This window comes from Astatotilapia calliptera, chromosome 17 (assembly GCF_964374335.1).
Source record: "Astatotilapia calliptera chromosome 17, fAstCal68.1, whole genome shotgun sequence".
Classification (NCBI taxonomy): Eukaryota; Metazoa; Chordata; class Actinopteri; order Cichliformes; family Cichlidae; genus Astatotilapia; species Astatotilapia calliptera.
The window spans coordinates 18,853,079-18,868,765 of record NC_137438.1 but is presented as its reverse complement, the minus strand read 5'-3'; the positions used below and the strand labels follow the sequence as shown (position 1 = coordinate 18,868,765).

The following is a 15,687-nucleotide window of genomic DNA, read 5'->3' as shown; positions in this document are numbered from 1 at the left end:
TAAATCATAGTCATTTTTTCCCTTTTTTGTCCCTTTGTTTTCTCAGATTTCATTTACACTGGACGCTAAAGAGATGACGATGTTCATGCGATCAAAACGAGGAAACATTCCAACACAAGAAACGGACAAAACAGGGAATATAAATAAATAAGTCCAAGATTGTAAAAACCTTTTTTCAGGGCTGTAGGTCTTGCACTCTGAATCACTGGTTTTACAGCAACAAATTCATTGAGAAAAAGTAGAAATTAAAGTGCAGATTTGGGATTAAATAAAAACAAAGCATAAGACAAGTCGGAGGTTCTGGGTTTGTTGGCGCTGCAGGGAAGACTTTCGTAGCTAGAGCTGGTGATCAGCTGGTGATCAGCACAATCTGAGAAAAGTTTTTAAAATTTAGCAAATAACACCTCACAGACTTTCCACTAAATCTACAGTCTGATTTTATTCAACACAAGAATCCAAAACCATTAAAACATCTGACACTTATTATTTTTAACCATACGTTTATATATTTTAAAAAAGGATTGAATGATAATTGTGCAGCATATTATTATAATTATATAGTCATTTCTGTAATTTTGAATAAATCATCTTCCGTAAAGCTGTTTAAGAACTGTGAGTACCTGTTAAATAATCTGCATCTGAGCTCAGATTGGCATGCAAATTGGATTTCTTTCTTCTTTTTTTTTCTAAATCCACCTGACAGTCCAGCAAAGTCCACCAGCTAAACATACTGGAACAGCTCAATTTACAGGACTGCTTTGACTCAAACCTACAGAGAGAAGGCACAAATGATCGATCAAATTCAGCCCTATCTGAATCCTAAATGTTAAAAAAATATATAGTTTATTGTCAACAAAAACAACAAACTTTGAAAAATTAAATTGTTAAAAATGGATTTAAACTCATTGAAAAACATAGTGGAGTCCCTTTAATGTAGGCACTGGTTGATCTCAGGTTGTTGTGATCCAAATAATAACTGAGTGACAGCAGGGAAGGAAAGAGCCATCTATTTTTTATACCCTCCAGTATGTTCTCACTTACTGCTCCATATAAGCTGTTTATTTAAAAATTCTAAACACACATATTGCTGTATGTAAATATAGATGTAATACTCTTTTTTTTTTTCTTTTTTACAATATGATGAATATATATGTCTGTCAACAACTGCCTGGTTGTGTAATACTTCTGTTTCTCTTTTATACCTGTTGAGTAGCTGCAAGCAAACATAACCTGCTGTATTCAGACTTTAAAGAGGCTTTATTCTCTGTCATATATTTTATAATACAGCATTAGACATTCATGTTAAACGTGGCCAAAGTTTTAAATACTGAGGTATGCAAATGTAATCCCTGTAAAGAAAAGTACTTTTAGTACAGATCACAAGCTCCAAGTGCCGCCCCTCAACTGGCTTCTGAAAGCTGGCTAATCATAAGATAAGTTTTAAGAGAGGGGAGGGGCCTTAAAGTGACAGTAGCCTGTTTCTCAGAGGATTAAAAAAAAATAATAGTAAAAATACTCGATATCACATTAAGCTACTTTACTAGCCTGAGAAGAAAGCTCTGGAGTTGGAAATGAGCGCACTGATCTCCTCTTTAATGTAATTAATGCTTGTAAACCATTTAAACTTTAAACATAAAAGACTGAAGTATGAATACAATGCAGAAACCTCATGTTTTCTTAATAAAACCATCATTATAAATATTGTGAAAGAATTTGACTTTTGTGATTGTATACGTTTCTAGAAAAAGCAGAGATTTTTTTTGCTGGAGGATTTTCATTTTAAATTACCTCTGCCCATGCAACATATTTTATTTTATAGTATTATGATATGGCATTTTACATTTACATTACATTTAAAATACTATGGCTAAATTAATTATTATGAAAGCTGGTCTGCACTTTTTCTTTTTTTTAAAGATTTTCTCTGATACATTCGACCTGCTGGATTGTTTTATGTAAACTTTATTATGTTTGTCATATCGTGATGGATTCATGAAAGTGATTTGGATTTAAATAACCAGGCCCTAAGAAAATGTGTAATTGAGTTTTAGAATTTGCTGTCCTGTTGTTGTAAACTTGATCATAAAGTGCTGAATAAAAATATCTGCCTCACTGTTTGTGGCCTTTTTTCTTTGGGTGAAAGGTTACAGTAGCTCATAAATATTATGCACACATTTTCAATTGCTGCTTAAATCATTCTCCATGTTTAACATTTTTAAGATAATGATATTTCAAATATATAGATATTTGAAATTTAAAATAAAAAAAACTTCATTAGAATTTCGAAATTCCTCCGAAGGGTGGCTGGCGTCTCCCTTAGAGATAGGGTGAGAAGTTCGGCCATTCGGGAGGGGCTCAGAGTAGAGCAGCTGCTGCTCCACATCGAAAGGAGCCTGTTGAGGTGGTTCGGGCATCTGAGAAGGATGCCCCCTGGGCGCCTCCTGGGTGAGGTTTTCCAGGCATGTCCCACCGGGAGGAGGCCCCAGGGCAGACCCAGGACACGCTGGAGAGATTATATCTCTCGGCTGGCCTGGAAACGCCTTGGTGTCCCCCCGCATAGGCTGGAGGAGGTGGCTGGGGAGAGGGAGGTCTGGGCTTCTCTGCTTGGGCTGCTGCCTCCACGACCCGGCCCCGAATAAGTGGAAAAATATGGTTGGATGGATAGAATTTTAGTTTTGCTTAAATTCAGTGATAATTTGTTTTTAGTAAATTCTTATGTGAATTTACTAAAAGCTGCTGTGAATTTTCTCCATGATAAAGATTATTTGTATCATTTGCAAATAAAATGAACCGCAATATATCTGATGATCTAGAGGTTTAGACCCCATATAACTCCACAAGCAAGGTTTAAAAGTTTGATTAATGTTCTCCCACCTTCATAAATTGTTGCCTGTTGTTTATGTAACTTTTCATCCAGTCCAACGCCACCCATCTAATACCATACATTTCCAATTTATCAATTAATATGTGATTGGCAAGTGTGTCAACAGCTTTCTTCAAGTCAATAAAGACTCCATGTGCATACGTTCTTTGACTGATACAATTTGTGATTTCTTCATTTAGTTCAATTAATGCATTAAACATTAATCAGTTTGACATAAATCCATGTCAACTCTCTATTAATAGTTTGTGTTCATTTAAATATTTATCCAGTCTATCAATAAAGTATTTCACTAGTGTTTGGGTGAATCGTGAGTGTAGAGAAACAGGCCTATTCATTTTGTTCGGAATTGTACCGCCTTATAATGACAGATTGCAGATGAAGGTTGGAGGTTTTTAAAATCATTCAATTACATTTTTAACAGTTTTCATATCAATACCATTTCAGTTAGTTGAGATTTTGTCCTGACATCTCTCTACAACATCAATTATTGTATTTTCCTCTTGTGCTGTTAGAAACATTTAATTAGGATTTTTCTTCTATTTGTTCCTCTGCTCTTTCTCAAAGCAGTAATTTTATCAGCTAGGTCTCATCTGAAACTTACAAAGAATTTATTAAAATCATCATTCACATTTCTTTAGGTCTGCACTTTATAAATTCTCTGTACAGGATATATTTCTTTTTACTGGCGTTTTGCAATATCTTTGGGATCCATGGACTATCTATATAATCCATTTTTTTGTTTTTGTTTTTGTTTGATGATGTAGAAGAATTTGTTCAAAACAGGTACCAGAAAAAACCAATGAAAAAAAATAGCAGGAATCCAAAATTGTCTGAACACAATTACTAAGAAACATAAATGTAAGCAAACAGACAAAGGCCTGACTGGGGCCCAGGCTTAAATACACACAGCAGGGTGACTGGGGCACAATGGAGATGCGTGAGATACACAATTGAAACTAATCAGGGAAAAGAAGATAGTGGAAGTGAAACTAAACACAACACAAACGAGATAAGAAACCATCAAAATAAAACCAGAAATAACTAAATCATAAGAACAACTTGCACAGACTTAGACTTTATGAGATATGGGAGAAACAGGATAAGCGGAAATATAACTCACAAAATCAAAAGTGCCAGGATCATGATATTTCTCTAGGGCTGGAACACATACTGTGTCATTTTGCATGCCACCATTCTCACCTGTTTGTAGATTGTTTTGTTGTCCTGCTTTTCCTTCCTGTAATTACTGTAATTACCTCAAGGTGGTGTCGGACAGGCGGATGCTGTCCAAGATAAAGACAATGTTGGATAACACCTCCCACCCACTCCATGACATGCTGGTCAGTCACAGGAGCACGTTCAGTGAGAGACTGAGATTACCGAAAAGCACCACTGAACGACACAGGAAACCTTTCCTGTCTGTGGCCATCTCCCTGTACAACACATCCACTTAACACACTGGTTACCAGTGTTGGGACTAACGCGATATTAAGAGACGCATTACAGTAACTACGTTATTATTGTGGTAACGAGCACGGTAACTAGTTATTATGCCAAAACCGGGAACGCGTTACTCGTTACTGGGATTTAGATAGGCTCGTTATTCGTTACTTCGTGTGGTGGCTATCGCGGAGCTTCCACAGATTCAATAACATTAGCAAGTGGTGGAAGCCAGCAGGTGGATGAAGGAAAAGGGAGGCAAGAGGAGAGACCCGAAGCGGCCGCTGGTCTGAGAGTGTCAGGTGAACTGAACTTCAGGTAAGAAGTTATAACCTGCAGTCCATCTGGGTCAGATATGAACCAAGTTTAGGTGGAGTTTATTTTCGTTATGCTAACTTTTTCGTACTGCGTGCTAGCTAGCATGACGGAGTTTCTATACAGCTGGGTGGTGCTATGATGTTACTGATGTTGAACTTTATTTTGTTCATAAGGTTAATTATTAGAGTTGCCAAGCGTCCCGCAAAAAACGGAATTGTCTCGTATTCAGAGAAAATATTACGCGTTTCGTATTGTGGTGAAAAGGAACACAGTTTGTCCCGGACTTCAGCTACAATGAAAAAGACTTTTGTTTTTTCAATAGGAAGAGGGCCATGTGACACATCACACTTATTGGTAATGTCACAAGAAAAACAATAGTGTGCTTGGTTTCACGTGTTAACGTGTTAACCTCTTCGACATGTCAATGGCTGTGAACAAAGAGAAACTTGTAAATAACTCATGAAAGAATAAAGTTACGTTGAAACCAAGCACACCATTGTTTTTCTTGTGACATTACCAATAAGTTTGATGTGTCACATGGCCCTCTTCCTTTTGAAAAAACAAAAGTCGTATCCAAGATGGCCGACTTCTAAATGGCCACCATGGTCACCACCCATCTTGAGGAGTTTGCCCCCTCACATATACTAATGTGCCACAAACAGGACTTTAATATCACCAACCGTTCACATTTATTACGGTGTATCCATATAAATGGCCCACCCTGTACTTGACTCAGAGTAGTTGAGACTGAATCATCCTCTAAGACTGAGGTCAGAAAACCTGAAAACTTTATACAAAAACAAGAACTGAACATGAACTTGAAGCACAGTCACACATAAGAAAACTTTCTTGTGTACTGCTCCAATCTGCATCTGTGAGGCTCATTTAAAACCTCTGATTTCCATATTGATCTAGGGCATGCTGAGGCCCGAACAGAACTGGGTAACCCAGATAGAGCAGCTATGGCATGCTTAAAGGAGAGCTGAGAAGGTCCTGTCAGAGGGGCCAAGCTGAACCCCATTCCCCCAGGACCAACATCCAGCTCAGCCTCCCCTCTGTGACCTGGCAGGAAAGTTAATGTCCAAATTCAGCTAACATAAACCTCAAAACAAACATGATACTCCACACAGACACACCGATTACCTGGATTAAGACTGTTTAATGTGCTGATTAATATATGAGTGTCTTTTGGATCAATGAAAACTAAACACAATTTCTGCATGTTATTTTCTAATCTGAGAGTGCTCAGGAGGAACAACCTGGAGGAGAGGCTGCTGGTGACATTTTACAGAGCCACCATAGAGAGCATCCTAACGTACGGCATAACAACATGGTATGCAGGGTGCTCAGCTGCAGACAGGAAAGTACTGCAGAGGGTCATCAACACAGCCCAGAAGATCACTGGCTGCTCTCTGCCCAGCCTGGAGGTCACTGCAAACTCTCGGTACCTCAGCAGAGCTGGCAATATCATCAAGGACCACTCTCACCCCAGCAACCAACTATTTGAACTATTACCGTCAGGCCGACGGTACAGGTCACATAAAACCAGGACAAACAGATTCAGGGATAGCTTCTTTCCCAGAGCTACCACCGTAGTAAATAAGCACAAAAACAATTGAACCTATTCCATACCGTCACTGTCATTATATTATGCTGCTATTCATACTGTCATTATATTAATGCTGCTATCCTGTATATATTGTACATACTATTGTTTGAGTACTTACGATTGTTTTTTTTTTGTACTTTTTATATTTTACATTTATATTTATTATTGAAACTTGCACCAAGGGAGTGGCACTCCAATTTCGTTGTACTCTGTACAATGACAATAAAGGCTATTCTATTCTATTCTATTCTATTCTATTCTAATTCATTAACTTGTCAAAACCCTGAAATGTTTCTTTTAAAACAAGAATTTGAGGCCTAGTATTACCAGACAGAAAACGTCATCATGTGTAACAAAGGGTGAGCAGCAGCACAGGATTATGGTTTACTTAAATCTTTGTGGAGAAACGTCTGCTTTCTCAGAGCATCACTGAATTTAACATTTCTGCAGAAGAGTGGAGGGAAAGTGTTTTTAAGCTTCTGATCATCAGTTTGTATTAAAAGATGTGTGTGGAGGCCTTTTTTGGTTCGGTGCCAGTAGAGCGGGGGGAAGTGATGGACTGGTCTCAATTAGGTTCTCATTCTGCTGATCAGAGTGCTCCTTACATTGACGAGCTGAAAAGAAGGCACCTCGGGAAGAGTTGTGTTTCTGCCTGAACAGCAGAGGAGTTAAATGGCCACAGAGGGCCGAGCGTCTGCAGCTTTTTAATCCAGCCGAGCCCTCAGTGGCTGCACGCCCGCACTGATGAGTCTGCTAACCTCAAAGTAAGTAAGTAAGTAAAATTTTTATTTATATAGCACCTTTCTAGACAGAGAATCACAAAGTGCTGCACATAGAATAACAAGTTCTAAAACATAAAACAAACAACATAAGCAGGCAAAAATTAACCAAAAGAAATACTAAAAAGGTGAGTTTTGAGATGTTTTTTAGAAGTGACTACTGAGGTGCAGAGGGATAGACTTCTACAGTCTAGGGGCCACAGTGGCAAAAACTCTTATCAACCTTAGTTCTCATCTTAGTGTGCTGTATAGCAAGCAGGCCCTAATCAGATGAGTTCACCTGCTAGGGACATAAGGCTGTAGAAGATCAGAGATGTAAGCTGGCGCCAGTCCATGCAAAGCTCTAAAATTCAAAACTAGGATTTTAAAATGGACTCTGAATTCAAAGCCAGTATAACTGAAATAGCAATGTGAATAGCATGTGAATATTTAGAGGATTTGGTCAGAAGCCTAGCTGCAGCATTTTGCACAACTTGCAGACGTTCCAGGGAGCCTTTGCTTAGACACATAAACAATGAGTTGCAGTAGTCCAAGTGTGCAGATATAAATGTTCAGAGTGAGACACAATAGGGCTTAACTTAACAACATTTCTTAAATGATAAAAGCAAGGCCGAACCAGAGATTTGACATGACCGTCCAATGTGAGAGTCCAGTCAAAAGTGACACCTAAATTCCTGATAGAGGATTTAACATAAACCGAAAGAGGACCAAGGGCTTTCATTATCTGAGGAAAAAATCTGTCAGGAGCGCATACAAGGACTTCAGTTTTCCCCTCATTAAGTTGTAGGAAGTTAACAGCTATCCAACGTTTGATTGAATCTAAGCAATCATTCACAAGCTGGAGCGCAGATAAATCTCTGGGCTTGAAATAAATGTATAACTGAATGGCATCAGCATAACAGTGATAGAAAATATCCTTGAAGGGGCTCATTATATGTTGGAGGGGAAGAAGATAAAAACATTAAAGGCACCGAAACTTAACCTTGAGGGACACTCTAAGTAAGGGAGGTAGAGGATGGTCTGAAATAAGAGACCTCCACAGAAAAACATTGATGATGTAAATATGAGGAGAACCACTCTAAGGCAGTTGGAGATACACCAACCCATCACTTCCCCCCACTGTACTGGCACCGAACCAAAAAAGGCCTCCACACACATCTGCCTTTCAAGGAGAATGTGGTGGTCAACTGTTTCAAAAGGTCCAACATAAGCAGAACAGAACATTTTCCTTCATCATTACTCATCAAAAGTAATCCAAAAAGTACTGTGACAGTACTGTGACAGTGCTGTGACAGTGCTGGGACACGCTGGCGGTTTATTGGAGAAAAAGCAACAGCACACTTTCTAAGACTGAAATCAATTATATTTATTTTTGTCAACAATGAGAAAAAGTTCTCATTCATTATGTGGAGAATTAAAATGTTTAGTTTTGTTCCAAACTTGAGTTCATATTTGATAGTAATCACATCTGAGAAGCTGGAATGGGTGCAGACACACAGCTTGGCAGGTCCTGTGCTTTTGCAAAAAAAAAAAAAACACCTAAAAAACAATCTAAAAACCCCTGAATCTTGACATCAACTTGTCTTTTTGTTTTTATACATTTTTATCTTCTGTGGAGTTCGACATGTCCAAGAAAGATGGATAACTATACCATTTTCCCAGCCAAATGGAGTCAACATCTTTTGTTCACAACATTCTTGGATTTTGGTCATGCTAGACCACCCACAGGTAAACATGAACAATTAAATACACCACAATTGTCCCTGGAGATTCTGAAACTTGTTCTGATGCTACGTTTGGCTGGTGATATAGAACTAAATCCTGGACCTATTTCAAACATCAGTGATTTGGACTGGCTACAACTAATTAGCCTAGTTAGCCTATGGGCACAGCTATCTCTGCATTGCTTTCCACCTCAACTAACTGTGCTCCAACCACCGTCTCAGTTAGTAAGGCTACAACTGCAACTAATAGTGTTTACGCCCCTGTTTTCCGGGCCTCCGCTTCTGCTGTTTGGGCCTCCACCTCGGCTGCCTGTGCCCCCACCTGCTGTACCTCAACTACAGTCTCCGGTAAAGGGTTTCTCATCATTAAACGCTCATAGCATTGTCAACAAAAGGACAAGAAATCCTGCTATTAAAAGTTACAGAGGAACAAAGATCTGCAAGACATTTAATCAGGCTAAAGTAATCTGGGACACTAAAAATAAACCAAAGGGGCTTCTATGTGGACACATTAACATTTGCAGTATGTGACCAAAGCATGAGCAACTGGAACATATTCTAAGCAATTCCAATATTTCTATTTTGGGTATCTCTGAATCTTGGCTCACAAGTTCTTCTCCTGAGTCTGCGGTTGTCTTTCCAGAGTACACAGTATTCAGAAGGGATAGAATTGGAACAAGAGGAGGACGAATACTTGTGTATGTAAAAAAACACCTGGATTGCTGCTTACTTAGTTCACCAATAGATGTTGAAATAGAACATATTTCTGTTAAAATCACTCTTTCCCCAGAAATGTCATTTACGTTGATCTGATTATATCGCTCTCCTTCCGCAAAGAATATTTTTTATGAACAACTACAGATATTACTTAAATATCATACTATAAATAATAAGTCTAATGAAATAATTGTAATGGGAGATTTTAATATCACCTGGGACTGTGAAAAGGACAGAAAAACACTCAAGGATTTAATGGAGATTTTAAACTATACTCAACACATTGAACAACCCACAAGAATAACGAAACTCTCTAGAACCCAATAAGCCCAAGCGAATTATTAAATCTTATAATTTTATCACTGGTATTTCAGACCACAATTTTATATTGTGGGCGATCGTGGCTCAAGAGTTGGGAGTTCGCCTTGTAATCGGAAGGTTGCCGGTTTGAGCCCCGGCTCGGACAGTCTCGGTCGTTGTGTCCTTGGGCAAGACACTTCACTTACCTACCTGTTGGCCAGAAGGGCCGATGGTGCGATATGGCAGCCTCGCTTCTGTCAGTCTGCCCCAGGGCAGCTGTGGCTACAACCGTAGCTTGCCTCCACCAGTGTGTGAATGGGTGGATGACCAGGTGTGTAAAGTGCTTTGGGGTCCCTAGGGGGGACTAGTAAAAGCACTATACAAATACAGGCCATTTACCATATATTATTTTCTAGAAAACTTGTAAAATCACGGCTTAAGAATCATTTTTATAGTTCATCTAATAGGAGATCCTTTTATGAATTTATACCAAGAAGTCAGCGACAAAATGTAGCAGAAGCATTAGCATCAGTTAACTGGGAGCCTTTATTGTGTAGTGATGATCCACAATTCTGTAGCAGTCACTTCACTGGCATTGTCAAGGTGTTATATCAACATACTCCTTTAGAGGTCGACAAAAAATAAAGACAACATCTAATCTGCCTTGGTTGAACAAAGAGTACAAGAATCTAATGAAAACAAGAGATCAATTACTAAAACAGTTCCTGAAAACAGGACTAACTCTGGATAGACAGAGATTTACTTCAATGCGGAACAAAGTAACAAGAAGTTTGAGAAAGGCCACAACAAATTTTTTTATAAATATAATTGAAAGAGCCAAAGGTAATGGTAAAATTATCTGGCAACACCTAAATAAATTACTTGGCTGTCATTCAAACAAAAACAAAAATACAATTGAACTTTATGTAAATAACTCTATTGTTAGAGAGCCTCTATCTATTGCCAGTAACTTAAACACTTTCTTTATTTCATCTGTTAACCCTTTAAAGCCGGTCGGAGCGGACACGCTCCATTTTGCGTAACTATTTTAAAATCCCGGTAGCACTGCAACCACGTAAGCTAGCGCAATAATTTTTTTGCATATGAAAAAAAAATTTATTAATTAACTCGCGAGAAGTTGTACTTCCATCTTATGCCATCAGCTTGTCCTAGGTCACAGTTTCCTTCCACATATAGCTTTGCAAAAATTGCATTAAAAGCACTTGCAGCAACAAAAACATAATATTCCAGAAACACGCTTTGCCGATCCGATCAGCTGTTCCTAACACTTCCTACGTCCATCAGCGTGAACTGTCGCATGTCCGCCATGACCTGGCCGAAACCGGAAGTGACGTCATTTTGCGGAAATGTAGTTTTTTACCGTCAAGGCCTCATGAGCCTATACTGGTGTTTTTAAAAGTTATGTTTGACTTTATGACTTTCTGTGTCGTTTCTGGGATGCTTAGGACTCATATTGCACTGCTGGAAATAGTTTATTGTGATGCATATGCTGTTATTTTGCAAATTTGCATTATAATATTTATTTTCGTTTTTCCTGCAGTATATGAAAATCGGTGTATTTCAAAAATAAAACTATGAAGACACTCAAAATAAGTTTCCTGTGGTGGGAAACTAGTTTGTGCAACTTTTTTGTATTTACAGTTTTGAGGGATAAGCCTCTTAAATTTCTCTAACTAGAAATACATGTTAAAAAAACAAAAACGATTTTCAATTTTTTTGTAGTTTATTGCACTTTTTGCAATTTATGTCAGTTCTATGCACTTAATGCATACATATTATTAAAATTTAGGCTGTAGTGGTTGTATTGATGTATAGCAACTTGAAATGCTCCCAAAAATGGCTCCACAGCATGTAAAAATATAATATAAGCTCTGGCGGACTTGGTTCTATGGTAGGTCTTAAAGGGTTAAGGAGATCAGTCAGAGCTTTGACTCAGTCGTATGCTCTGATAATGTGAATGATGCTGGTCAAAATTTGTTCACCATCACTCATATTTCAGACACTGAAGTTGCTAAACTAATTACAGGGTTAAAAAAATCAAAAGCACTTGATGTATATGGTATTAACACAAATTTCCTAAAGGAACATGGATTTGCTTGTAGGTCGAAAAACTCATGTTTTGAATATGTCATTCGAACACTCCATTGTTCCAACAGATTGGAAAATTGCAATTTTCAAAGCAGGTGTGAAAACTGACATGGCTAATTATCGCCCCATAAGCATACTCCCAGTCATATCTAAAATAGCTGAGAAGTGGGTGGTTAAACTCCTCACTGCTCACCTAGAAAACACCCAACCCTCATTACATCCATTGCAGTTTGGCTTTCGGGCCCATCACTCCACAGATACTGCCCTGTGTATGTTAGTGGAGAACTTGAAGAGCTTGCTGGACAAGAGTCCCTGTGTTGGAGCTGTATTTTTAGATTTGAAGAAGGCTTCCGACTCTGTAAACTATCAGATATTGTTGTCCATATTGACTCAGTTTAATATCTCCAGTCAGGCTCTTCAGTGGTTTGCCTCATATCTCTCACACAGAAAACAGTGTGTGGTGTTAGATGGGGTTAAATCTCCATATTTAGACTGTGATACAGGGGTTCCTCAAGGATCCGTTCTTGGACTCTTATTGTTCTCTCTTTTTATCAATAACTTACCTGAAGTCTGTCCAAATATATTTGCTCAAATGTATGCGGATGATGCAGTTATATATACGTAAGCCAAAAGTGTCAAGCAGGTGGCAAAAGATCTTACAGCTGCTTTAGCATTATTGCATAGCTGGCTGGAGGACTCATGCCTAATGTTGAACACCTCAAAAACTGTCTGCATGCATTTTTCAAAACACCCCTTAAACTTGAAGCAATCAAACATATTCCTGGATGGAGTAGAGCTTGAATTAATCATATACGTAGTAATTTAAATATGAATGTTGCAAAAACTTATTTTTACTCAATGATCATCTCTCATATAGACTATTGTTTGACGTCCTGGTCACTTGCTTGTCCAACAACACTTAAAACTATTGAAAACATTTATAAAAGAAGTTTAAAACGACTTGACAAAAAACCGACTTCCCACCACCACTGTCATGTGTTTAAAAAAAACATAAATTACTGAACTTCAATAAGTTAGTGAAACTTAAAAGAGTGTGTTTAATATATAAAGTCTTACACTCCCTTGCTCCACCACCACTAAAGGAGTTCATTAGGTGTAAAGAAAGATCAGACAAGATGTCTAAAGTCAAATGTCTAAAGCGGCACGAAAAATCAGTTTTAATCTGCTGACAAAGTTTTGCAGGACATCTTATTAAAACCACCTTTAAATATCCTGTAAAACAAACTCATGTTTACACTGCAGTTTCTCAACAAAACTGCTTACTTGGTTTTTAGCTTTGAACACCAGCAAGGATGCAGAAATTAAACAACCAGTACTGCAGACTGAATCTGACCTAACTGGAAACAGATGAAACACAGCACATTAAAACAGCCTCTGTGTCTGCTCACTGAAACACACAATACAATACAATACAATACAATACAATACAATACATAATACAATTTTACTCACACTGAGTGAAGATGGAGACCAGCATCGTTCCCTTCAGTGATGGCAGCTGTCAGAGCTCTGCTGACGTGGAGTTACATGAAAAGTTGTCCTCCATTAGCATTCAGCTTCTAACTGAATAGCATCCCAGTCATACAGCAGAGTCCAAATTAGAAATGTTCATACACAAAGCTGTTCAGATAATTCTTCTTAAACTTGAACTTAAACCTGAAGTGGGCTGATAATATCCCAGTTCAGCTGTGCTGGTTGCTGGCCAGTTCATGGCCCCAAAATGAGCTCCTACCCAATTTAGAAGGACTCAGGAAAAAAGGACTCTGGAGTGTTTGATAATGTTCTGGCAGATGTGAGACCCAGGGTCAGGCATGGATCTGATGTTATGAAACTACAAATTCCTGAAGATGGGCTGCAAAAAGATGATCTTAGGTACTTTACCACATGACTTCTTGGTGTGTTGTTCCATATGGAAGGTCATATAAAAGAGTATTAAGGAGTAAGAAATGCTACTGCATCACAAAGGTAAGCTTCAGTAAAACATAAAGTGACAACTTCATGTCTTTAATACCAAACTTAACTGATTTGACAATGAAATTAGGAGTTCTTATAAAAGTGCAGAACAATACTAATAATGACACACCATAAATAAGCTATAAAGCAGCAGCGCGAGTCAGTTGTCAGTGCATGTAAGTGACACAGTGTGAATCTACAGCTGTGTGTTCTGGCTGAAATATCACACACTGACAATGGTACATTCACTGACCTCAAACAGAGTATGTAATCCTGAGCTTGACTTCAAATTAGCGCAATGACATTTGAAAATGTCTGTCATCCTCAGGAGGAACAACCCCCCCCCAAAACAAGCAGGCGGTTCGTACTGGAGTATATTCCAACCATAGACTGTATTTAAAACATGGCTGTAGCTGACATTAGTGATCCTTAAGTTGAGGGTTGCCCTGGTAGAAACTAGATGTGATGAATGAGGGGTGGATGTGAATTAGAGACTGCACATTCATACTGAAGTGAGGTAAACCTGACCTTAAACCTCGCTGCTTATTTTTTTATCGTATTTGAGGGGTCGCCCCCTTCTGATGCTAGAAAAACTGCAGGTTTAAAACACTTCAACTCTAACTACAGTTTTCACAGCTAGACTCTACGTCCACCAGCCTGGTGTTTAAGCATTATTTCCCTGTACCCCAGTAGCACCTCCTAGTGGTTGTAGTAATTATGATGGGAACAAAAGTGGAAGCCCATGGCTTTGTTAGAATTCTAATATAACATACTGGTTAGGTTGGGGCACTTATGTTTAGAAAAACTAAAATTTCTGGGCTGCCTTGCCCATCGATAAACACTTTCACACAGATGCGTACATTCTGCAAGTGGGAAATATACTTCCCAATGAAATACATCAGTTACAAAGTCATGGTGGCAGTCACATAAACAAAAAAAGCTGCTTTATCCTGAGTGTTTACTGGTTTGCAGGCTGTGAGCTGTTCAAGTTATAAGGCAACAATGTCAGCATAGTGAGGAGGTTGGGGTGGATGGATGGGTTTCCAACAGAGTGAACTTCAGTCTGTTATTTGTATTCATGATGGCACTCTTTAAAAAGGGTCTTCTGCACCTGCTTGCCCTTATCTTCAGTCACATATCTCCTGCTACACTATTGATGTGCATCAATAACCAATCAGAAGGCTGTAATCTGAGGAGTGAGGATGAACTGAGGGTTAGAATAAGATAAAGAAGAATTATTATTGTGCTGTGAAACGTACAAAGATACTGTAGAAGAGTCCAAAAATAAACATATGAAGCTGGAAGTGAGAAGAACAGGTCACCCTTAAACCCACCTGAGCTCATCTGGTGACTAAACATAGCTGAACCTTTACCGTAGCATTCTCACGTTTCATAAGGAGGGGTTTTATCAAACCACTCATGTGGTCGTTTAGGTTGAAGGACTCGCTTTAATGATCAGATGTGTTGAGTTAACAGTGATGACAAAGCGTGACATGGTAATATGGAGAGTGTGTGTCTCATCACAGCAGAGCCTCGAGGTAAGTGGTTTGGCATTAACAGTGCTGAGCAAGGTGAGCGAGGGTCAATATGTGTTTGTAAGCGAGTCATTGAATATTCATTGATTACAAAGAGCGAGTGCACTGACTCATGCAGTACAAGTGTGTGTGTGTGTGTGTGTGCGTGTGTGTGCGCTCCTCTTGTCCGATAGGAAGCCATTCGTCTCCCTTCGTTTGGCTGGGGTTTATGAATGAAAGCGCATAAATGGAGGACATCGAATGAAAGGGAGGACACACGCACTCAAGCTCATTTTAATTCAGTGCATTGTTATCTGTA

General features: G+C 38.7%; 1 protein-coding gene across 1 annotated transcript in view; it reads left to right on the top strand.

Annotated features, from left to right (window-relative positions):
* The window catches only part of ptprb (protein tyrosine phosphatase receptor type b), a 43,441-nt gene extending 41,324 nt beyond the window's left edge, over positions 1–2,117 (top strand). The window contains exon 40 of the mRNA XM_026146467.2: positions 47–2,117. Within this exon, the coding sequence (XP_026002252.2) occupies positions 47–69 (23 nt within the window). The 3' untranslated portion in view covers positions 70–2,117. The remainder of the gene's footprint in view (positions 1–46) is intronic.
* Positions 2,118–15,687: the final 13,570 nt, after the last annotated feature.